The 25,458-nt window shown below is 43.3% G+C and overlaps 1 protein-coding gene across 17 annotated transcripts in view; it reads left to right on the forward strand.

Annotated features, from left to right (window-relative positions):
* jim overlaps nucleotides 1–25,189 on the forward strand; it is a 214,309-nt gene extending 189,120 nt beyond the window's left edge. For 9 of the 17 annotated variants that reach the window (XM_067757245.1, XM_067757249.1, XM_067757240.1 and 6 more), the window contains 6 exons: nucleotides 13,715–14,853; nucleotides 14,941–15,895; nucleotides 17,858–18,064; nucleotides 19,674–19,960; nucleotides 20,027–20,131; nucleotides 24,497–25,189. In XM_067757245.1, coding sequence (XP_067613346.1) covers nucleotides 14,350–14,853; nucleotides 14,941–15,895; nucleotides 17,858–18,064; nucleotides 19,674–19,960; nucleotides 20,027–20,131; nucleotides 24,497–25,048 — 2,610 coding nt within the window. In that variant the 5' untranslated portion in view covers nucleotides 13,715–14,349 and the 3' untranslated portion in view covers nucleotides 25,049–25,189. The remainder of the gene's footprint in view (nucleotides 1–13,714; nucleotides 14,854–14,940; nucleotides 15,896–17,857; nucleotides 18,065–19,673; nucleotides 19,961–20,026; nucleotides 20,132–24,496) is intronic. The other 8 variants (XM_067757250.1, XM_067757251.1, XM_067757256.1 and 5 more) reach the window with 7 other exon arrangements.
* Nucleotides 25,190–25,458: the final 269 nt, after the last annotated feature.

A 25,458-nucleotide genomic window follows, 5' to 3' on the forward strand; every position in this document is an offset into this window, starting at 1 on the left:
ACTCCGCCCTTTTTCATTTAATTCGTCTAGAATATTTTTAATGCCATAAGTCTAACATCCTTGGGAAATTTGGTAGGGCCATAGATTCTATGACGATAACTGTTTTCTGTGAAAATGGGCGAAATCGGTTATAGCCACGCCCAGTTTTTATACACAGTCGACCGTCTGTCCTTCCGCTCGGCCGTTAACACGATAACTTGCGCAAAAAACGATATATCTTAACTAAACTTAGTTCACGTACTTATCTGAAGCCACTTTATGGTATAAAATATGACCGAAATCCGACTATGACCACGCCCACTTTTCCGATAACGAAAATTACGAAAAATGAAAAAAATGCCATAATTCTGTACCAAATATGAAAAAAGAGATGAAACATGGTAATTGGATTGGTTTATTGACGCAAAATATAACTTTAGAAAAAACTTTGTAAAATGGGTGTGACACCTACCATATTAAGTAGAAGAAAATGAAAAAGTTCTGCAGGGCGAAATCAAAAGCCCTTGGAATCTTGGCAGGAATACTGTTCGTGGTATTAGATATATAAATAAATTAGCGGTACCCGACAGAAGATGTTGTGGGTCACCCTGGTCCACATTTTGGTCGATATCTCGAAAACGCCTTCACATATACAACTAAGGTCTACTCCCTTTTAAAACCCTCATTAATACTTTTAATTTGATACCCATATCGTACAAACACATTCTAGAGTCACCCCTGGTCCACCTTTATGGCGATATCTTGAAAAGGCGTACACCTATAGAACTAAGGCCCACTACGTTTTAACTAATCATTAACACCTTTCATTTGATACACATGTCATACAAATACATTCCAGAGTTACCCTAGGTTGATTTTGCTAAATGGTGTTTTTCCCTTATTTTGTCTCCAAAGCTCTCAGCTGAGTATGTAATGTTCGTTTACACCCGAACTTAGCCTTCCTTACTTGTTTTTTATATTTTCGATAATTTATGAAAACGCATGTTTTGAATAAAGCTATGCATACCACATTCAAAAACGTTTTCGAACAATTTCGGTGAACCTCGAAAAATTTCGGAAATTTTCGAAAATTTTACGAAATTCTAAAATTTTTTAATTTGAGTTCTCCGAATTTTTTAGAGTATGCAGTTTTGTAGCGTAATTAAGTATTTTTTCTTGCACAGTCGAAAATTCAAGTAGTTTTCAAATTTGTGATTTTTTTTGGTTTTTAGTTTCCAAAATTTCGTTTGATTGTGCAATTTTGTAGCCCAATCAATTTTAGTCTCACAAAGTACAAGTTATAAGTCTCTCAAAATTCGCATATATTTCTGACAGTTTTTTTCCAAAAAGTGTTATAGGTTTTCTGAAATACGCTATGGAAAAAAATTGTCCAAAATCAATGCGTGTTTTGAGAGACTTTTAACTTGTACTAAAATTGATTGGGCTACATAACTGCATAATCAAAAAAAATTTAAAAAAATGAAAAATCACAATATTTGAAAACTTATCGAATTTTCGAAACTGTGAAATTGTTGTTGAGATTTTTTTCAGCTACACGATTCATAAAGTGCTTTCTTAATTAAAGAGTGTAACGTAACGTTACAATAACGTAATTCCCCCTGTATTTCCTTATTCACCTAAACCTGAACCTCCCTGTACTTATTTTGCTATAGCATAGCCAACAACCACTTCTTTTATAGCATATTCAACAACCAACTAAATTGCGAACCAATGAAAACCACAATAACGGAGCGTTGAATTCTCAACCAGTTTGTGTCACCACCCATATAAACACTGAATTTGCATTTTTGCAATTCAGTCCTCGCAGGTGAGCCAGCGGGAGTGGTTGTCTTTTTAAAGACAAAATTGCCACTCCTGCTAGCCAGCTGAGTGGAAGGGGCGCTGTCATGGCGCGGGTCACCCTTCACCCAGGTAAGGACGAGCGGGGCGGATGCCTTTGAGCTATTGCCACCCGCCGCCCCCCTGGGTATTGAGCGGCCCGACGCCTTAATGACTATGTCGCCCCTCCCCCTCAGCTCTGGCTTCGGCCAGCTGAGTGGAAGGGGCGCTGTCATGGCGCGGGTCACCCTTCACCCAGGTAAGGACGAGCGGGGCGGATGCCTTTGTGCTATTGCCACCCGTCGCCCCCCTGGGTGTTGAGCGGCCCGACGCCCTAAAGACTACATAACCCCCTCCCCCCTCAGCTCTGGCTTCGGCTAGTTGAGTGGAAGGGGAGCCGTCATGGCACGGGTCACCCTTCACCCGGGTAAGGACGAGCGGGGCGGATGCCTTTGTGCTATTGCCACCCGTCGCCCCCCTGGGTGTTGAGCGGCCCGACGCCTTAATGACTATACCCCCCCTCCCCCTCAACTCTGGGTTCGGCCGTGAGTCGATTCGTGCGCATAAGGGGCTACCGCTGTGCCGTTAGGGTGCACTTCCCCTCCGCGCACGGATCGATCAACGGTGTATCGGCTGGTACAGCCCCGCCCCTCTTACGCACCTTCTATAAGCGTGCAACTAGGGAGGCGGGGGTGTCCAGCAGTGAAACCAGCACTAACGAGTCCTCGCAGTCTCTTCCGCAGGTGACTGACCCCGCGACTACCACAGCTGCCGAAGAAGAGCGACTAGAGATCCCGTTGCAGCCGACCGACCAATACCAGGCCGTTGGTACGCCTATCCGACCCCGCCCGGAACACGCAGCCGCTGTCCAGGTAAACCCCGTCGCCGGCCTATTTTCTCTCTCTCTCTCTCTCTGCCCTGGTACGCGCTCCGTAGCCCACCGCCGCTGCCGTCGCACCGTCGCCCCTCTGGTGCCACCGCTGCTACGACGACCGTTGACCGTTCGCCATCCTACCGCCGTTAAGCCGCTGCACCCGTCACGTCGCTGCTACAACGACCGTTGGCCGCTCGCCATCCTACCGCCGTTAAGCCGCTGCATCACCGTCCATCCAGTTCGCTGGTGCCGTCACTTCGTCTATACCGCTACACCCATCCGTCCGCTAATACTGTCCGCCGTCCAGCCACTGCGCTCATACTACTGTACCAATCCGTCCGCTAATATTGTCCGCCGTCCGGCCGCCGCGCTGATCCCGCCGCTGCTCCCGGACAACCGTACCATCCCGCCCGCTACTGCACCGCCGCTAAACCACCGTACCGACCCCTCCGCTACTACTACGCCTATTGGCCACCGCCTCCATCTTTGCACGGAAAGCTGCTGTCCGCCTAATATCCCCAGCCGTGTGTGCGTGCGTTCGTAACACATAAATATCGTGTATTTATTCAGTAGGGGTTTGTGGGACCTTTACTCGACTCTGGATTGACTGAGTGTTACCCCAGCCTTAGAAAAAACCCACCTCATAAATGGCGCCCGAGCAGGGACCCTCCTCCGCAGATGACCGTGGAAAAACAACTACAACCACCACCAACACTGCCGGGGCGGGTTCGACGAACGCACCGCTAGAAACAACACACACACACGCTCCGGAAGGCACGCTGCTGAACACCGACTCGCTCAATTGGATCTACCTACTTAGGAAGGAGAAGCTGATCGAGGAGTGTAAGGAACACCGAATCGACGTGGAAGGCCAAACCGTAGCCGAGCTGCGTCGCGCACTGAGTACTTACGTGCGAGCGAACCGCGGCAGGAAATCCAGTGAAGACCTGTTGAAAGAGCTGGAACGAGAAGTGAACGAGGAAGAGGGGAAGTTCGCTACGCTACCCCAGCCAACAACGAAGCCGATCCCAACAATCCAGATCAACAGCCCACAGCCGCACGGAGGAAAGGGAGAGAACGCACTACCAAAACGAGACGAAATGAGCGACGGTGAACTTATGAATACCGTTCGCCGCTGGGACTTGCACTTTTCGGGGGAGGAGTCACTGCACGAATTTCTTGAGAGGATAGAGGAGCTTGCCGAATGCTACCGCATCCCCGTCGACCGACTCCTCCCAACACTGCCGGAGCTTCTACGTGGGAAGGCACTGCAATGGTACCGCGTCCGTAAGCAACACATACACCGCTGGAGCGATCTGCGGAGGGAGGTGCAAAATTTTTTTCTACCTAAGCGACACATACGACATTTGGAAGAGGCCATCCGACAACGCAAACAGCAAGGCTGAGAGAAGGCCAAGGACTACATCCTCGCACTGGAAACGCTGATCCGCCAACACCCGACGATGTGCGAAGAGAATCACCTCGAACGGATCTATGATGGTCTACGCGTGGAATACCGCCTTTTCGTCAAACGCAGCGAGTTTAGGACGATCGAGGAGCTCCTGGAGCTAACGGAAGAGTATGAGCTGTTAAAAGGCGAGGAAGCGAAACAGGGAAAAATGGTGGCCCACAGCCTATACCACCTACCCATGGAATACGACAGCAAAGAGTGCTGTTGGCGCTGCAAGGAACGCGGACACCACCGCTTCCAATGTAAGGGCCCCTGGAGGAAGTTCTGCTCCCGGTGTGGCCAAGACAACATCCTCTCCAGGGACTGCCCATGCCCTCCGACGAGCCCAATTACCGAGAACGCATCCCGAACGCCGTCCAACGCTATTAAAGGAAGCCGCCAAGCACCGTACGTCCGACCAGAGAAGCCGAGGGAACCACCCGCCAGCAAATCAACCGCAAAAACACAGGTAGATGGCCGATTCTATATACCAGTGGTCATCGAGGACATGAGCGTGCGCGCACTAGTGGACACCGGCGCCACCCTATCCTATGTAGATGACACCGTACGGAAACACCTAGAAAAGAACAACATCAAGGCACGCCCCAACAAGCGAAGTATCCAGCTGGCAGACCAAACGTGCGTCTTTACCTCGAATTCCTTCCCGGCAAGGATTGTGTATCAAGGACGAACCACAGACGCGATGCTATCCGTTATCCCAAACTTGGCCGAACAGGTAATCCTCGGAATGGACTTCCTAAGACAGAGGGGAATCATCCTCACGCTGGATGGTCAGCCGCTAGAGGCCACCGTGACCAAGAGAGCACCCGAACTGGATACGCTATGTACATTGACGAGCCGAGAACACCTGAGCGACGAACAAAACACGGAACTGGGAAACTTCCTGGCGCATCACCAAAAGCGGTTTGGCGAAATCATCGGACCAAGCACTGCAGCCGAGCATACGATTCGTCTCAAACACAACCGACCGCTGAAGCAACGATACTACCCCCGCAACCCGGCCATGCAACAAGTAATCAACGAAGAGGTAGACGAGTTATTAGCCGAAGGAAGAATAGAACCATCACGAAGCGCGTACAGCTCGCCAATCGTGCTAGTCCGCAAAAAACAGGGCACGTGGAGGATGTGCATCGATTACCGTCAACTCAACGCCGCCAGCGAACCAGACGCTTACCCGTTGCCGCAAATTGGAGCCATTCTCGACCAGCTGAAAGAGGCGAAATTCATCTCGACCATTGACTTGAAGAACGGCTACTGGCAAATCCCGCTCGCCAGAGCATCCCGACCATACACCGCATTTACAGTTCCTGGCAGAGGGTTGTTCCAGTGGAAAGTCATGCCATTTGGCCTACACTCTGCTCCGGCGACCTTTCAACGCGCTCTGGATTCGATACTTGGACCCGAACTCCAACCAAAAGTTTTCGCCTACCTGGACGATATCATCGTATTGGGAGATACCTTCGCAGAACACTTGGCGATCTTGAGGGAAGTGTTCGAGCGCCTACAAAGGCACAGGATGCAAGTAAACTTCGAAAAATGCAGCTTCGTCCAGCAACAACTCCATTACCTAGGACATATCATCAGTTCGAAAGGAATTCACACCGATCCAGCAAAAGTATCCGCTGTACAGGAGATGCCCGCACCGAAAACGCTCAAAGAGCTCCGCCGTTTTCTTGGACTCGCGTCATGGTACCGCCGCTTCGTGGCAGACTTCTCTACGCTCGCCGCGCCGCTTAACCAACTGCTGAAAAAGGGACAAGTCTGGAAATGGGAGGCGCAACAAAATCACGCTTTCAAAGCACTCAAGGATAAGCTCTCCAGCGCGCCAATACTTTGTTGTCCGGACTTCTCTCGACCGTTTTTTCTCCAGACCGACGCGAGCGGAGAGGGCCTGGGCGTCGTGCTCTATCAACGCCATTCCGACCACGAGAATGTAGTAGCCTACGCCAGCCGAAGCCTAACCCAGCTGGAAAGGCGATACTCGGCCACCGAACAAGAATGCCTCGCCGTGCTATGGGGTATCCGTAAGATGAGACCGTACCTGGAGGGGTATCACTTCACCGTCATCACCGACCACCACTCACTAAAATGGCTGCACTCACTCCAAAACCCCTCTGGACGTCTGGCAAGATGGGCACTGGAATTGCAACAATATAATTTCGAGATAGAATACCGAAAAGGAGCACAGAACGTGGTAGCCGACGCACTCTCCCGCTGCCCGTTACAACACGCCGATGACGACATTTTGTACACCATAACCAACGGAACAAACGACTGGCACGAGAGGAAAGCAAGACAGGTGCGGGAAAAACCTCAAGCACATCCAGATTACCAGATCGTCGATAACCGACTCTTCCGCCACATTTCCCCGAGAAATCAACTGTCGCGGTCACCGCAATGGAAGCTGTGCATCCCAGCCGACCGACGAAAGGACGTACTACAGGAAGTCCACGACGCCGCCGCCGCCGGACATCTCGGGGTGAAGAAGACGCTTAAGAGAGCACAACAGAACTATTACTGGCCCGGGATGTTCCGCGATGTCCTCAAACACGTACGGAAGTGTATCAGATGCGCAGAATACAAAGTCGAGCAAAGACGCCCAGCAGGATTGATGGCAACCATGCAATCATCACGACCGTGGGAAATAGTAACCGCTGACTTCGTAGGGCCACTACCCCGTTCCAAGCAAGGAAATACTTGCCTCCTTGTTATGGTGGACAAATTCTCCAAGTGGGTGGAGTTGATCCCAGTGCGCCAAGCGACAACGGCAAGCGTAATCAAAGCACTCCAAGAAAGAGTCATATACCGATTTGGCTGCCCGAAAACCTTCCTCACAGACAATGGCAAACAATTCGTTGGGAAGGCATTAGCAACGTTTTTAAAGGACCACCGCATCGACCACAAGTTTACGGCAGCCAACGCCCCGCACGAAAACCCCACCGAGCGAACCAACCGAGTCGTGAAAAGCATGATGGCTCAGCGATGCAAGGACGACCACCGCACCTGGGACCAGGAGATACCGCAAATAGCATTCGCGATAAACACGCCCAGCCACGAATCTACAACAGCATCAGCAGCAGAAATCAACTTCGGTAGAGACCTTACAGCACCGCAGCAAGTGCGCACGGAGGGAGCAGTACCAGCAGAGCCACCAATCGTACCACCGTCCATCACCAAGTTGTGGGACGAGATAAAAGGGCACCTAGCCAAAGCTTCAAAGCAACAGAAAAAACACTACGACTTACGCAGACGGCATTGGAAGCCACGTATAGGCGAGCAGGTGATGAAAAGGGACCACCCACTCTCATCCGCGGCAGACAAATTCGCCCAGAAGTTAGCACCAAAATTTTCCGGCCCGTACTTGGTGATGGAATACGTTTCGACGAACACGGTAAAATTAGGCCACCCAGAGCAACCAAAGCGAGAACGTGCACACGCGCACTTGCAAGACTTAAAGCCGTACAAATCATAGACAACCCGTTTACCTCTTCATTGCAGGAACCAGACCGTCCAATATGAGTCGAAAACACCGGCAACCCATACCACCGGACTCACCACAACCAATACGGCCGTGGCGCCCACCGTTTGAGGCAACATTATGGCCGGCGAACAAGCCAAAAATCCAAAATATACAAATTTTTCACGGCCCACCAATCTACGACCACCTAATGGCCATCAGGGCACAGGAGTTGGCACCAGAGAGAGAAAAAGCCGACCCGCACGCAAAACAGGTGCCCACAGAAAAGGCAATAAATGAACGACCGGACCCAGAGGAGTCTATTAAAGAAATTACGCCAAAGCAACAAAAACGGGGCGACACCGAACACAACCAAACAGGGAAAAAAAAACATCATACGACGAGGGTGACCCTGATCCCGAACAGTTCTTCAGAGAACTGAAATTAAAGCGCTCGGACCACAAGGACAGGAAGAGCTATACGTTCCGCTGGAAAACCAAGCGGGTCAAGGTAAAAATAATAGACAAAACACAGGCGACAGTTTCACTGATGGGGAGAAAAAGGGTGGTACCAATCGAATAAGACATGAAGAGGAGGCCGAAAAATATATCTTTTCTTTATATACACTTATACAATTTACAAAACTGTTAGACTTAAGACATAAATGAATTGTGAATTATGTTTCAAATAATAAGAAAAAAAAAAAAAAAAAACTAATAACAAACCAATATATATACATATACATATATCTACATAACATTATACAGGGAACAAGAGAAGTACGACAACGGATACAGTTTAGTACGACTCCATCCCCGACAAAAAAAAAAAACAAAAAAAAAAAAAATAGTAGTAAAATGAAAAATAAATTTTTTTTATACTTTTTGCCATTAAAACCTGAAATGTTAACATTAACTCTGTTATATACATAAGTGGAATGACTCTGTATATTTTTGAAAAGAATAATAATTTTTAAATAAAGTGCTTCGCCCACACGCACACCGGCATAATACCTAGGCCATGCCTGGAGATCCACCTTTCCCCCAACGCAGCTTTCCGTCAACCGAAGTGGGAGGGGGACTGTAACGTAACGTTACAATAACGTAATTCCCCCTGTATTTCCTTATTCACCTAAACCTGAACCTCCCTGTACTTATTTTGCTATAGCATAGCCAACAACCACTTCTTTTATAGCATATTCAACAACCAACTAAATTGCGAACCAATGAAAACCACAATAACGGAGCGTTGAATTCTCAACCAGTTTGTGTCACCACCCATATAAACACTGAATTTGCATTTTTGCAATTCAGTCCTCGCAGGTGAGCCAGCGGGAGTGGTTGTCTTTTTAAAGACAAAATTGCCACTCCTGCTAGCCAGCTGAGTGGAAGGGGCGCTGTCATGGCGCGGGTCACCCTTCACCCAGGTAAGGACGAGCGGGGCGGATGCCTTTGTGCTATTGCCACCCGCCGCCCCCCTGGGTATTGAGCGGCCCGACGCCTTAATGACTATGTCGCCCCTCCCCCTCAGCTCTGGCTTCGGCCAGCTGAGTGGAAGGGGCGCTGTCATGGCGCGGGTCACCCTTCACCCAGGTAAGGACGAGCGGGGCGGATGCCTTTGTGCTATTGCCACCCGTCGCCCCCCTGGGTGTTGAGCGGCCCGACGCCCTAAAGACTACATAACCCCCTCCCCCCTCAGCTCTGGCTTCGGCTAGTTGAGTGGAAGGGGAGCCGTCATGGCACGGGTCACCCTTCACCCGGGTAAGGACGAGCGGGGCGGATGCCTTTGTGCTATTGCCACCCGTCGCCCCCCTGGGTGTTGAGCGGCCCGACGCCTTAATGACTATACCCCCCCTCCCCCTCAACTCTGGGTTCGGCCGTGAGTCGATTCGTGCGCATAAGGGGCTACCGCTGTGCCGTTAGGGTGCACTTCCCCTCCGCGCACGGATCGATCAACGGTGTATCGGCTGGTACAGCCCCGCCCCTCTTACGCACCTTCTATAAGCGTGCAACTAGGGAGGCGGGGGTGTCCAGCAGTGAAACCAGCACTAACGAGTCCTCGCAGTCTCTTCCGCAGGTGACTGACCCCGCGACTACCACAGCTGCCGAAGAAGAGCGACTAGAGATCCCGTTGCAGCCGACCGACCAATACCAGCCCGTTGGTACGCCTATCCGACCCCGCCCGGAACACGCAGCCGCTGTCCAGGTAAACCCCGTCGCCGGCCTATTTTCTCTCTCTCTCTCTCTCTGCCCTGGTACGCGCTCCGTAGCCCACCGCCGCTGCCGTCGCACCGTCGCCCCTCTGGTGCCACCGCTGCTACGACGACCGTTGACCGTTCGCCATCCTACCGCCGTTAAGCCGCTGCACCCGTCACGTCGCTGCTACAACGACCGTTGGCTCGCCATCCTACCGCCGTTAAGCCGCTGCATCACCGTCCATCCAGTTCGCTGGTGCCGTCACTTCGTCTATACCGCTACACCCATCCGTCCGCTAATACTGTCCGCCGTCCAGCCACTGCGCTCATACTACTGTACCAATCCGTCCGCTAATACTGTCCGCCGTCCGGCCGCCGCGCTGATCCCGCCGCTGCTCCCGGACAACCGTACCATCCCGCCCGCTACTGCACCGCCGCTAAACCACCGTACCGACCCCTCCGCTACTACTACGCCTATTGGCCACCGCCTCCATCTTTGCACGGAAAGCTGCTGTCCGCCTAATATCCCCAGCCGTGTGTGCGTGCGTTCGTAACACATAAATATCGTGTATTTATTCAGTAGGGGTTTGTGGGACCTTTACTCGACTCTGGATTGACTGAGTGTTACCCCAGCCTTAGACAAAACCCACCTCATAAGAGTATAACAGAAAAGAAAAACAAAGTGGTAAAATTTGCTAAAAATTGTCGTCACTCCTATGTACGTGGTCGCTACTTTATGCATGTACATATGTATGTATATACTTACGTCATGTCATCCCAAGAAAACATCGTTTATTTATTTTAATATGATCTGCATAATTTTAAAATCAATTTAAGAACTCTAAATGGAATTTCACAAATTTCATACATCTTGTAGGGCAAAGCGAATAAATCATGGCTTGTTATCGATAAAGTTATTAATGAAAAATTCAAGTTACTTAAGGATTTGCATCAAGTACAAAAGTGCTAAGCACACCCGAGACTTCTAAAAAACGTATTTTTTTATTTGAAAATTTAAACATGTTTGTTTCTAATTTTTTCTTTAGTGAAGGTTAAAAATGAAGGGTTACTTGATTCATTAACGGATCTCTATAAAATATTCAAAGATGTTGCCCCTACCCAAATATGTGCCAATTTGTAAAAAGCCTTGATATCCATTGCTGCAAATGCTTCGGAAATAACTTTGTGGGTTTTTATGGTGTTTTTCTATTTTTAATAAAGTAAAGTTGATTCGATTTTTGTATTGTTTTGCAATAAAGTATATTTTGGATTCAATAAAGCAATAACAAATAATTAAGAATTTTTATTTTATATGGAAGATTGACTCCAATAAGGACTCTAATGTAGAAAACTTGACTAATTGTATATGTGTGAATTTGATATTTTATAAATTAAATTTTTATTTATTATAATTTATGTTGCAAAATTATGCATCGATCCTTAACACAAAACCAATTCTGCCAGTAATAACTGAATTTCAGAGCTCGTTATTTTCATTTAATTTAAGTTAAATACGTAGTATATATTTTCTCTATGCATAAATAAATCGTGACTGTGCGCTCGTAGTCGATGAACGTTCCTCAAATTCTACGTTCTCATATGTGGCAACGTTTTGTGCAAAATCGTGATTTATTACTTGAAAAGTTGTATTGTTTTATAATGATTAATTGGTTTTAGTACAAATAGAATGGTAGATACATATATACTTATTTATTTCGTTATGCTAGATAGGGTGATAGAGCTGAATTTTCCACCTTAGTCAGTCTTGCATTCTTGTAGAATACATTTTTTTTTGTTTATTGCCTATTTATAGGCGTGGTCAAGTGGTTCGTTCAAAACAAAGAGAGATTTATTTTAAAATAGAGTACACTTAGTTTATTCAGTTAAACTTTATTTTGGAAACCCTTATCTCTCTGAGCTTCTGGTTTTAGATTTTATTTTCATTTCGTAAAGTTCATATATGACGTATATTGGAACGATTTTCCGGCATCCCTTGTCAAATTTGGTTTTGAGACAAACCGGTTTCGGGGTTGTGCCATCGTCAGTGTCGATTTTCGTTCATATATGACCTTACCACTAAATGATATTGCCTATACATAATATTGTGGCGAATATTAGCATAACTGTACTGTTAGTAAATAATCACCACAACATAAACAGCAAGCAGCCACACTTATGTACAAGGCAACGAAGAATATTCCATACACCTGATCAGCAGCTTGAAGCAGCGAGATTCTTTCACATACATATATATGTAGCCGGCAGCGAAGAGCAGAAGTTGTTAGTCATATGGCTAGAAGAAAACAAAGAAACTACAGATATACATGTATATAGCTAAATAACCAAGCATGAGATACAACTGTTCTAGAAGGCATGTACGTGAAACGTCTAGACCTTAGGAGAAATGGGCGAACGAGGTAACCGAGGGTATAAAAGAAGCGCAAGCTGAGGAATCAGCAATCAGTTTGATTTAAGCACGCTATTAATGTAGTATAATTGTAAAGTACTACTCCCAAAGTAGTATAATAAAGACCATTTGCAAAACTGAATATTGGAATTATTTATTCGACAGTTCAGCGATTCGAACGTTAGCAGAAGGTGTATAATTATCAGGAATTTCCCAGAATTCGTTTGATTATACATATATACTTAATAAGTAAACTTATGCCGCTTTGGAAAATTGTTCAATTTTTTTTAAAAATACTTCTTTTTAAATACTTCTGTCATTCTGCCCATTTAAAGCCCGTGTGGGTGTTTCGTTCAATAGAAATACGGATTACTCTTGCTTTTGAAAGGGCTATAGTAAAACAAATCCTGACTAGTCATAGTTTATACTGTCATTAAGTGGTATAACCTAAATTTTATCAGGAAACAATGTTATTTCATTATGTCGAATGATTTAATTAGGTCATTATTCTCTATTGCGTTTCGTCCTTTCGCGATATCGTCTCGCAATCGAATTCTCTATCATCTAATAGGCACAATACAGTATCTTCCATTGCAGCGTACCAAATATCACAAGGCTTTGCACGCATTCCTGTAGATAGTTTTCTCTTGTGCCTTAACGGTTCTGTCTGGATACCGTCCTCGAATCATTAACAACCGTACATAGTAACACCAAACTGTTTCATTTACTGTGTTCATTTGTCCAGAGGCATCTGATGGCTTCACGCTCTGTCAGCCTTGAACTAAGGTACCCTTTTAATAATATAATATATGAGAACTTTTTTAGTGTTGACCACGCAAAGGCGTCATTCTGTCATAGCTAAAAAATGCAATAAAGGTCGATTTAGGTAAATTGGCTTTTCGGTGGCGTATGTAATTCTAAAAACATTAGCAGGTGGTAACCCTACTTAAAAATATTTCTATTGCAATACAACTTTCGTTTGATACCCATATTGGCAAATATGCCAAAATTAAAAAAAAAAACTTTAACTGTGGCAAAGTCGTACAAATTTGATGAGTGGCAGCACTGACACGGTGTTCTTTTCAAAGCTTCATGAAATAAATGTAAACAATTTCAGGAGGATTTGTTCAGTAGTTTAAGCGTATTGCTCTTGCAAACATACTCACAAACTTTCGCATTTATAATACAAGCAAGAAGGAAGACAAGGTTAGGCGGCAACCCCAGGTTGCAATGAACTTAAAAATGTGCTGTCTAAAGGCGGAGTAAAATATCTTGATACCCATAGAACCCATTTATAATAATGCGGTATACTTTATTATTCCTAACAACAATTATAAGTAAGTGGATAACTTCACAAAGATGTCCTCTGTGACAACTACTAGGCAGAGAGCTTCAGAATTTAATGCCCTACCTACGCCAATCTAGACTCAAAGTAAATTTACACTTATGTTATGAAGGTTGCAATTAATTTATTTTCCCTTGCTTATTTTCAGACAGAGTCCCGTAAAGTTAGTCGAAGCTGAAACACCGTACAACACCAAGGAGTTGGAGGAAACCTTTTATTACAACAACAATAAAATAACTGTAGACGCATAAATACAATCTGGAAATAAAAGTAAAGGTTTTTATTCACAAATCCACTTTTAAAAATAAAAAATAAGAACAAAAAAGTAAAACAAAATCTATGAGAAATCCCTTTAATATGGCAAGAACAACAAATACTCTAATTGAGCATACGAAACAGAATTATTGAAAAGTTCTTCCACTAAAGAGAGAGAGAGAGAGAGAGAGAGTAATGAGCGAAACAAAAATGAAATCTCAGCCAATTAAAAAAAGGATTTAAAAAGAGAGTCAAAAATTAAACAACACACAAACAAATTAATCGCAAGAGCATATTAAATGAAAATTTTCTCAAAATGAGTTCAACTAAGCAAAAACGACAAATAAGCTGAAAGTTCAAAGCTCAAAAAGTAGAGCAGGAGTATACCACAAACTCCTCATTACACTCCAGCTTCACAACGACTTTCAAATTCACAATAAAAAGCTAGAAAGAAGTAAAATTTAATTCAAAACAGCAAACACGCGAAACGCCAACATTCATCCCCCACACACTGCCTCATCCAGCGATATGGCGATCAATTTTTCCGCATCATTTGCGGCTTGCATCGCCGCTGGATTGAAGGTACCAAGACAAATTATGTATTGCATCACGCAAGATACGGGCCAGCCTTATGTGTTGTACAAAGATTCACAAGATGGAGAGCGTAATCCGGCTGCCATTGGCGGTTCAGCTGCGCAATGGGGCAGTGAAATGTATCCGGGTATACAACAACAAGCGCAACAACATTTACAAGCGCAACAACAGCAGAATGGACAAAATCCGGCAGCGCAAATAGCGAGCGCAGCACAAGCAGCTGCAGCGGCGGTAGCACATCAACAGCAACAACAGCAGCAACAACAACAACAACAACAAGGTCAACAACCACAAAGTCCGACCGGTGATCCGAATGTGCGTGAAAATGGTGGTGATGGTGTAGGACGACAACAAGGGTCACCATCGACCAGTCCGTATCCGCCGCAACAGCGTGTGAATGGAGGTGGCGGGCAGGATGACGATGTAACGATGAGTCAGGTAAGTAGAGTGTGATGTGAAAATTTACATTTGAGAAGATTTTTAAGCACACTTTCATTAATTTTATTTCCCACCTTTGTTTTACAGGTCGCCAATCTACAAGCCAGCCAGCAACAAAGCTCGGCGCAAGCCAATCCAAACCAAAGCAACAATGACCCGCAACAGCATCAAGCGTCTGGTGGTGATGCAGGCGCGGGGAACCCACAGCAACAACACGTACAGAATGGTGGTCCAACGCAATCTGGCCAACCGAATGATAACTTTCAAGGACCGCAAGGTGGTGAACTCGGCGGTTATTATGCACCACGTCATCCAGCGCCACAAGGTGGCATGCTGCCACCACCCGGTTTTCCTGGTTTACATTATCTCAATAAGCCGATATTACCTGGCATGGCAGGCGCTATGGAACAAAATGGCGGCCTCGAAGCATATGCCATGCCTGAACTGCTGCCTGGCGCTAACGGTAATGGTGGCGGACAACAAGGCAATAATGGACAACAAAATGGTGGCGCTGGCGCTAATGGACATAATAATGCTGGCAATGGCAATAATGGCGCAGAAGGTGGAGGTGGTGGCACTGCAGGTGCCGGTAATGGTAATGCGGGTGGCACTGGTACCGGTGCGACTGGTACAGGCACAGGTACCGGTACAGGCAGCGGTCGTGGACGTCATCCGAACCCAAATAAGCCACCAAAACCGCATAGTGATTTACGTCTATTCAAATGTTTGACCTGCGGCAAAGATTTCAAACAGAAGAGTACACTGTTACAACACGATCGCATTCATACCGATGCACGTCCGTATCCCTGCTCGGAGTGTGGAAAACGTTTTCGTCAACAATCGCATCTAACACAACATTTACGCATACATGCGAATGAGAAACCTTTTACGTGTGGCTATTGTTCGCGCAGTTTCCGTCAACGGGCGATACTCAATCAACACATACGCATCCATTCGGGTGAGAAGCCCTACGCATGCCCAGAGTGCGGCAAGCACTTTCGCCAGAAGGCCATCCTCAATCAACATGTGCGCACCCACCAAGGCGAGCGACAGTTATTGAAACAATTGAACAAATTGCAAATTTGCAGAATTTGAGATTAATATTAGGCAGACAGTGTTAGCGTAGATAGTTGATACAGGGATACACATTTAAATACATCTGTACATATATACACGCTAGTTAGTGCTATAGGCGTTACAGTTTAGGCGTGCAATGGAAATTGTTCGAGGTTTCTATAGGGAGTTTAAGATTTATAGGCACCAAAATTCTGCTAATTCCCCTGCAAAATTCAAAATTTCAAAATTTTCAAAACGAATTCGTCTTCTATGCACTTTTGATAGAAGGAAATGGCTGCCTTTTCAGAGTGGTGATATTTTTGTGCGCTTTTGTTTGGAACCAGTATAAATAAAAACGTAATTAATGAACATAGGGTGTCCCAGTAAGATACCTTTTTTATAAAAGTTTTATATTTTAAAAGCGGTAGGTAAGGCTTGAAAAAAATTAAGAAGTTTGTTCATACCCAGAATCACAAAAGTTGAAAGATATTTTTGAAAATTATAGATTTTAGTAGCTATTCACAATAAATAAAATAGTTAAAAAATAACACAGATACTCAAATTTTTTTGTAGCTATCCGTTTAAGCTCTCAGATTAGTTTTCTCGCACTTGCAAGGTGTATATGTATGTACTAATATTTTAGAACTTTACATTTACCCATTTATACCCATTTTAATAATATTTTTTTAAGAAACTTCATGAAAGTGGAATGTAATTGTATGGTACTTATTTTCTATATTTCCATTAAAATTTTAATAAGCCTCAAGAAAACAAACTAAGTAAAATTTTATTACTAAACTAATGTGAAAAAAGCTTACTTAAATTTTTACTTAACTCTAAAAAACTAGTATATATATAAAACAACTTTTGTACTAAAACTCTTCGTTTCAACAGATTTAGTACAGAACTTTTTATATAGAAAATTTTCCGTTATAGAAATTTTGTTATAGATTCTTTGACTTTTTTCACTATATCACTTTATGTACTAAATATCATATGAATGCAATGAGGATAATCCCCGCTTAACTTATACTAAAACATTCTAAGATTTATTTAAAGCAAAAATACAAGTTGTCAAATTTTAGTGGAACCACATTTATTCAAAGTCTTTGATATTCGAAACTATCTAGAACTTGTATATGATAACGTTTTTGTAACAACATAAACCAATATTTAGTACTAAAATTCTCCGAGAAGTACTTGAACTCAATTTGCTTAACGTGTTTAACTTACGTGAGTCGTTTCCTTTACGTCTGAGCACAACAGTACATATTGGATCGAAATTGGTTCCCTGTATCATTTAATCTTCTATGACTAGAAATTTTTTAGCCTACAATTCCAATAATATATAAGCTTCTTAAACCAAAGTTTAGTCCACAATTTATAAGTACTTGCAGTATTATTGCAGGAAAAGTTTAGTACTAGACCGTATTTTAGCAGTTTGTTCTACAAAAAGGTTTTCCAATACCAATGTCAATATCCACATCAAAAGCGCCAAAAGAAAGCATATCACCAATTTGAGAAGGTGTAACAAATCTGGCAAAAACTATTTCGGCATAAACTTATTTATATTATAAAAATAAACAAAACTTATATTAAACAACACTTTTAGACATAAACACTTTCGACACAAGGCAAAACAAAAAAAAAAAAAAAACAAAGCACACTGACAAAAGTCTTGAAAAATTATAAAAAGAAGCCCTAAAAAGTGCTGAAGCACTACGCCTGCTCATACATATTTATTATTTTTTATTAATTTATCATTTCTACTTTTATTGTAGTTTAGCTTAGCAAACCCAAAGAATTATTTGAAATAATATATTCCTCTTTAAAATGGGTACTAAACCACATACGTGCTGAACTAACAATTTATTTTATTTTTATATTTTCATTTCATTTGCTAACGCACGTCTTCAATTTACGTCGCAAACACGTCACCAATAAACAGATGTCTCACCAAATCTTATCTTCAAAAATGGGCCACATCCAACGCTTTGGCCACAAGATGTACCATATCCGGGTGATGAGACTGATACAAAGAATGATATAGCCGGCGGTAGTGGTTATCATGATGAAGATTCGCAGGGTACGCCCGATGGTAGTGGCGGTATACATTATCCATCATACTTTAAGGACAGCAAAGGTAATAAAAACTGTACGTACACGAGCCACCTTTTTTACATTTTTATTTAAATTTAAGTATTTATTACGTTGAGTTGTTTGCTTGTTTAGTTGGTAGAATTACATACACATGCTTATATAAAATTTACAAACCCGTCTCTTGCTTTCCCTCTCTCTCGGTTTCTTCTCTCACACTCCCCTTCCTCCCTCTCCTTGACTCCTCTCCTTTCGACTATTAATTTCATCAGTCAAAAGGCAAGATAAAGACGTCTTCCCGTTAAGAGTCCAGACAATCGAGTTGATGTTAAAAAAATTATAACGTTTTTTGAGTGCCTGCACTCGATTGTTAATATTGATGAGAAATTGCTTACTCGTAAGATATTTCGGTCACTTAAGCCGATTAGTTGTGATTTTGGATGTTGGGAGAGTAGCTACCCTGGGAAAGTGGACTACATGTGGAGTCAGACTCATCCTCATCATTTGCATCTTGGTTTGATGGGTATCCCAAAAAAAAGTACTTCAAGTTCACATAAGAAATCAGAGACAACCCCATTCATCTCTTGACTAATTCGACAGACTCCACGCCAACTATAGCATCTTTAGGTAGAACTCAACTTTGCCATGACAGGCATCGATTCTGGACGTTGTCTACTTGTAAGCACAATATCATGTTGATGTTTATTAAACAAGACAACGCAGAAAATGCACATGAACCCACTTGTGTGGTGACTAAGTAGATCTGGCTTAGCGTTAATGAAAACAAAGATGTGCCACTTATTCGATTAAACTCCTTTGTGACTTGATATCGATTTTTGAAACAAAACAGCAGACAGCCAAGCAAAGTATGATTCAGTTTTGGGGGTAATTGGAACAATAGTCAAAAAAATATTAAAAGGATATATGGTGCGTCTAAAGGTTTGTAACGCTATAAAACATTGCATAATTTTAGGTGCATATGCGCGACGGCGATTACTAGAATCTGAAACTAAAGCAAAAGATCTTCCAGCAGTTGCTACTTTGAAGAACAGGATATATTAACTAATCCCTATAGAGCTTCCCAGATTTTCTCGATCTTTAGGTGTCAAAGTACTTGTTTCCTATATATATACAAATAAATAGAACAGTTTATAGAAAATCCTTTCAGCAACCTTCAGTAAAAAAAAACAGTGTACCTTTAATTGGCGATGTCGCAACAAATAAAAAAAAAAAAAAAAATATATAAACAAAAAAAGCCATTTATTTAATATTTATTAAACTATAGGCGTTGAAGGTCTTCAGGAAGTTTCTACCAAAGCGATTCCTTTCAACCAGCTGCTAGTGCAGTCTCATTACCTTTGACGATGTTCTGTAAGTAACATTTTTCAAATATCTACAAAGCAGTGAAAAAAACAAAGCGGATAATAGAAGCGAAAAACGTCAGTGATGAGCAAACTAACAGTTTCACTTGGTTCCCTTAATCGTTAGCAATACGAAGTGCTATGTTTCCTTTATCCATATGTTATTGCATTTAATTTATCGCATTTTTTTGCTTGATAGTTTGTATTTATTTAAATATTTATTATTAATTGTTATGCATTAGATAATCAATAACAATTAGTACTTTGATTCATACATATCTTCTTTTGCTGCTTCCATATTTTTAGGGCAAAAAATCCTGCCAGATGTTTTGCAACATATCGGCGTAAGACCTGCCAATATGCCACTCTATGTACGCTGTCCCATATGCGACAAGGAGTTCAAACAGAAGACAACACTACTACAACACGGTTGCATACACATCGAGTCGCGTCCATATCCATGCCCCGAATGCGGTAAACGTTTCCGTCAACAATCGCACCTAACGCAACATTTACGAATACATACGAATGAGAAACCGTTCGGCTGTTTGTATTGTCCGCGTTTCTTCCGACAGCGCACAATATTGAATCAGGTGAGTGGGAAGTTGATAGTCGAGATGGAACTGGAACTACAGTTTTTGTTTATATCTCTTTTTCAGCATATTCGCATTCACACCGGCGAGAAGCCATATAAATGCGCGCAATGTGGCAAAGATTTCCGACAGAAGGCCATACTGGACCAGCATACACGCACGCACCAGGTAGTTGTAAACGCGAAGATTTGAAAAATTAAATTGAATATCGATGGCTGTTCAGGTCGCAGTACGAAAACGGTCTGTCTTGGAATTTTTTTGAAGAACGGCCCTTCAACAATTTTTTGTTTCATAAACGTTTTATCTCGGCTGGAGGTAGTGCATTCTAAACGTTTGATGAGAGTGTGTTGTCTTCCAGGCATCCCTCTATTTGGGAAAATTACTTCAGAAAGTTTTTAAAGTATCACCTATTTTAATTTAAAAACTCGTTTGATACCCTCAGCTGTCAGACCAATACTCAGAATGGTCATCAAACTAGACTTACATCCCATCGATTCCCTATTTTTTTATAAACCAGTCTTCGTATTTTTCGTCCCTCAGTCTATACATTCCTCAGAATGAACAACAGTTAAAGATATTACTTTTCCATCAGTCCCTATTAGTCATCCATTAAACTTATTTCCATTATGGTGACCTTCTTTGTCTCCATGTTCCCTCCTAACCTTGCAGAGATAGGAGGTGAATCGGTCAAAAATCTGATCATAAAGTTAACATTGCCCATTCGTAGTGAATCTGCTGGCCTATGTTTGTTATATCGATTTTCAGCCCACCTGTCCATTTACTTGTCGTACGTTCGATCATACCTCATCTCAATCTTGGGATACTTTGTGTATGTATTCTTGAAGCCTTATTTACGCTGGGGATGTCCTGATATAAATATCAATGTATAGGTACACATACTCAACACCTCATGGGGTAGGGATGACCTTAAACATTCGGTGTGGTCAAATCAAATCCTTCCAGAGATGGTCGGTTTAGAACCAGATGGTTCTACTTTGAGGGCTTACCAAATCTATGTTTAAGAAAGGAATATTAACGGTGATACAGTTCCCTAAAACCTTGGGGAGGTTCAACCGTTAATTTCTGTTGTCGTCCAACCGTACCGTTTTTATACTCAGTTGAGCAGAGCTCACAGAGTATATTAAGTTTGATTGGATAACGGTTGGTTGTACATATATAAAGGAATCGAGATAGATATAGACTTCCATATATCAAAATAATCAGGATCGAAAAAAAATTTGATTGAGCCATGTCCGTCCGTCCGTCCGTCCGTTAACACGATAACTTGAGTAAATTTTGAGGTATCTTGATGAAATTTGGTATGTAGATTCCTGGGCACTCATCTCAGATCGCTATTTAAAATGAACGATATCGGACTATAACCACGCCCACTTTTTCGATATCGAAAATTTCGAAAAACCGAAAAATGCGATAATTCATTGCCAAAGGCGGTTAAAGCGATGAAACTTGGCAGATGGGTTGACGTTATGACACAGAATAGAAAATTAGTAAGATTTTGGACAATGGGCGTGGCACCGCCTACTTTTACAAGAAGGTAATTTAAAAGTTTTGCAAGCTGTAATTTGGCAGTCGTTGAAGATATCATGATAAAATTTAGCAGGAACGCTACTACTATTACTATATATGTGCTAAATAAAAATTAGCAAAATTGGATTAAGAACACGCCCACTTTTTAAAAAAAAATTTTTTTAAATTCAAATTTTAACAAAAAATTTAATATCTTTACTGTATATAAGTAAATTAAGTCAAAATTCAACTCCTGTAATGATATGATGCAACAAAATACAAAAATAAAAGAAAATTTCAAAATGGGCGTGGCTCCGCCCAGTTTCATTTAGTTTGTCTAGAATACTTTTAATGCCATAAGTCGAACAAAAATTTACCAATCCTTCTCAAATTTGGTAGGGACATAGATTATGTGACGGTAACTGTTCTCTGTGAAAATGGGCGAAATCAGTGGAAGCCACGCCCAGTTTTTATACACAGTCCACCGTCTGTCCTTCCGCTCGGCCGTTAACACAATAACTTGAGCAAACAACGATATATCTTTACTAACCTTAGCCCACCTACTTATCTGAACTCACTTTATCTTGGTATAAAAAATGGCCGAAATCCGACCATAACCACGCCCACTTTATCGATATCGAAAATTACGAAAAATGAAAAAAATGCCATAATTCTATACCAAATACGAAAAAAGGGATGAAACATGGTAACTGGATTGGTTTATTGACGCAAAATATAACTTTGGAAAAAACTTTGTAAAATGGGTGTGACACCTACCATATTAAGTAGAAGAAAATGAAAAAGTTCTACAAGGCGAAATCAACAGCCCTTGGAATCTTGGCAGGAATACTGTTAGTGGTATTGCATATATAAATAAATTAGCAGTACCCGACAGATGATTTTCTGGATCACCTGGTCCGCATTTTGGTCGATATCGCGAGAACACCTTCACATATACATCTAAGGGCCACTCGCTTTTAAAACCCTCATTAATACCTTTAATTTGATATCCATATCGTACAAACACATTCTAGAGTCACCCCGGCCCACCCTAATGGCGATATCTCGAAAAGGCGTCCACCTATAGACCTAATGCCCACTCCCTCTTGAAATGGTCAGTAACACCTTTCGTTTGATACCCATATCGTACAAACATTCTAGAGTCACCTCTTGACCACCCTAATGGCGATATCTCGAAAAGGCGTCCACCTATAGACCTAATGCCCACTCCCTCTTAAAATGCTCAGTAACACATTTCGTTTGATACCCATATCGTACAAACATTCTAGAGTCACCCCTGGCCCAACCTAATGGCGATATCTCGAAAAGACGTCCACCTATAGACCTAATGCCCACTCCCTCTTAAAATGCTCAGTAACACCTTTCGTTTGATACCCATATCGTACAAACATTCTAGAGTCACCCTTGGTCCACCTTTATGGCGATATCTCGAAAAGGCGTCCACCTAGAGAACTAAGGATTACTCCCTTTTAAAATACTCATTACCACCTTTCATTTAATACCCATATCGTACAAACACATTCTAGAGTCACCCTGGCCCACCCTAATGGCGATATCTCTAAAAGGCGTCCACCTATAGACCTAATGCCCACTCCCTCTTAAAATGCTCAGTAACACCTTTCGTTTGATACCCATATCGTACAAACATTCTAGAGTCACCCTTGGTCCACCTTTATGGCGATATCTCGAAAAGGCGTCCACATATAGAACTAAGGATTACTCCCTTTTAAAATACTCATTACCACCTTTCATTTGATACCCATATCGTACAAACACATTCTAGAGTCACCCCTGGCCCACCCTAATGGCGATATCTCGAAAAGGCGTCCACCTATAGACCTAATGCCCACTCACTCTTAAAATGCTCAGTAACACCTTTCGTTTGATACCCATATCGTACAAACATTATAGAGTCACCCCTGGCCCACACTAATGGCGATATCTCGAAAAGACGTCCACCAATAGACCGAATGCCCACTCCCTCTTAAAATGCTCAGTAACACCTTTCGTTTGATACCCATATCGTACAAACACATTCTAGAGTCACCCCTGGCCCACCCTAATGACGATATCTCGAAAAGGCTTCCACTTATAGACCTAATGCCCACTCCCTCTTAAAATGCTCAGTAACACCTTTCGTTTGATACCCATATCGTACAAACATTCTAGAGTCACCCTTGGTCCACCTTTATGGCGATATCTCGAAAAGGCGTCCACCTATAGAACTAAGGATTACTCCCTTTTAAAATACTCATTACCATCTTTCATTTGATACCCATATCATACAAACACATTCTAGAGTCACCCCTGGCCCACCCTAATGGCGACATTTCGAAAAGGCGTCCACCTATAGACCTATTGCCCACTCCCTCTTAAAATGCTCAGTAACACTTTTCTTTGATACCCATATCGTACAAACAAATTCTAGAGTCAGCCCTGGTCCACCTTTATGGCGATATCCCTAAATGGCGTCCATCCATAGAACTATGGCCTACTCTCTCTTAAAATACTCTTTAATACCTTCCATTTGATACACATGTCATACAACCACATTCCAGGGTTCCCTAGGTTCATTTTCCTACATGGTGATTTTCCTTATTTTGTCTCCATAGCTCTCAACTGAGTATGTAATGTTCGGTTGCACCCGAACTTAGTCTTCCCTACTTGTTATTCTTCAAATTGTCGCGTTTATACTATCACATTTACTAATTCATCTGTAACCATCATGCCCCCCTGGCCATATTTCCATACCAGAGTTGATTCGTCTACATGCAACTAATACATTCGTCCAGTCGTACCATCATCTGGTCCATTATAATTTCATCTATATATTCGCCAGTTAATGCAACCATCAAATCGGCTTTGATTCTGCATGTTTCTACCTATCAAGCTACTTTCCAAAAAATGTTTGGTCTATTAATTTTTCATTTATATTGCAAGTACTGCGCTTCTTAACTAATACATACAACTTTTCCCCTCCATTTACAGGGCGATCGACCGTTCTGCTGTCCAATGCCAAATTGTCGACGTCGCTTCGCCACCGAAAACGAAGTGACCAAACACATCGACAACCACATGAATCCGAATACGACAAAAGCGCGTCGTCAAAACAATGCGAATAATCCGAATGCCGCCAACGCCAATAATCCGAATGCCAATAGTCATGGCTCCGCTGCAGCAGCATCAGCTGCCGCAGCTGCAGCTGCAGCCAATCATTTAATGAATGAAACCAAGAATGCGGCGCAACAATTCCTCAACAGCAACAATCCGGCCTTAGCCGATAATAAAGCGAATATTATACCACGAGCTATGGCTGCGGCGCAAAATGCGGCCTTACAACAATCGGTCGTAAAGAATGAACTATATTTCCCGCAATGTTATGGACCGCCATTCCAGCAAGCGTTCCAAACGCAAGGGCAACCCACAGCGGCGCATAGTGGTGCGGGCTCGCAGCCACCAGTAAATGTGTCAGTGCCGAATTCGGGAGCGCCTGGGGTAGTAGTGCAACAAAATGCGCCCCCATCGGTGGTGGCTCAGTGACATCCCACCACCACAACAGCAGCTGCAGCGGCTGCAGTAGCTGCGGCTGCCAATAATAATGTGGCAGCACAACAGGGAGGTGGAGCTGGTAGCACAAGTGGAGGAGGTGGTGTATTAGTGCCAACATCAGTAGGTGCAGCGCAACAGCAGCAACAACACCAACAGCAGCAGCAACAACAACAACAACATCAGCATCAACAACAACAACATGCACAACATGGACTCTCACCGCCACAAACAGTGACACTCTCCATAACATTGCCACCGGTGGCGCCGTTACCGAGTGCAGCAGCAGCAGCAGCAGCGGCAGCCGCAGCCGCAGCTGTTGCGCATCATCCCGTGCAAGCGCATCAGGCTTCACATGTAGGCGGTGGTGCGAGTCTTTGCGGACCAACACATCTGCCGCCAGC

The sequence above is a fragment of the Eurosta solidaginis genome, chromosome 5, assembly GCF_040869045.1.
Source record: "Eurosta solidaginis isolate ZX-2024a chromosome 5, ASM4086904v1, whole genome shotgun sequence".
Lineage (NCBI taxonomy): Eukaryota > Metazoa > Arthropoda > Insecta > Diptera > Tephritidae > Eurosta > Eurosta solidaginis.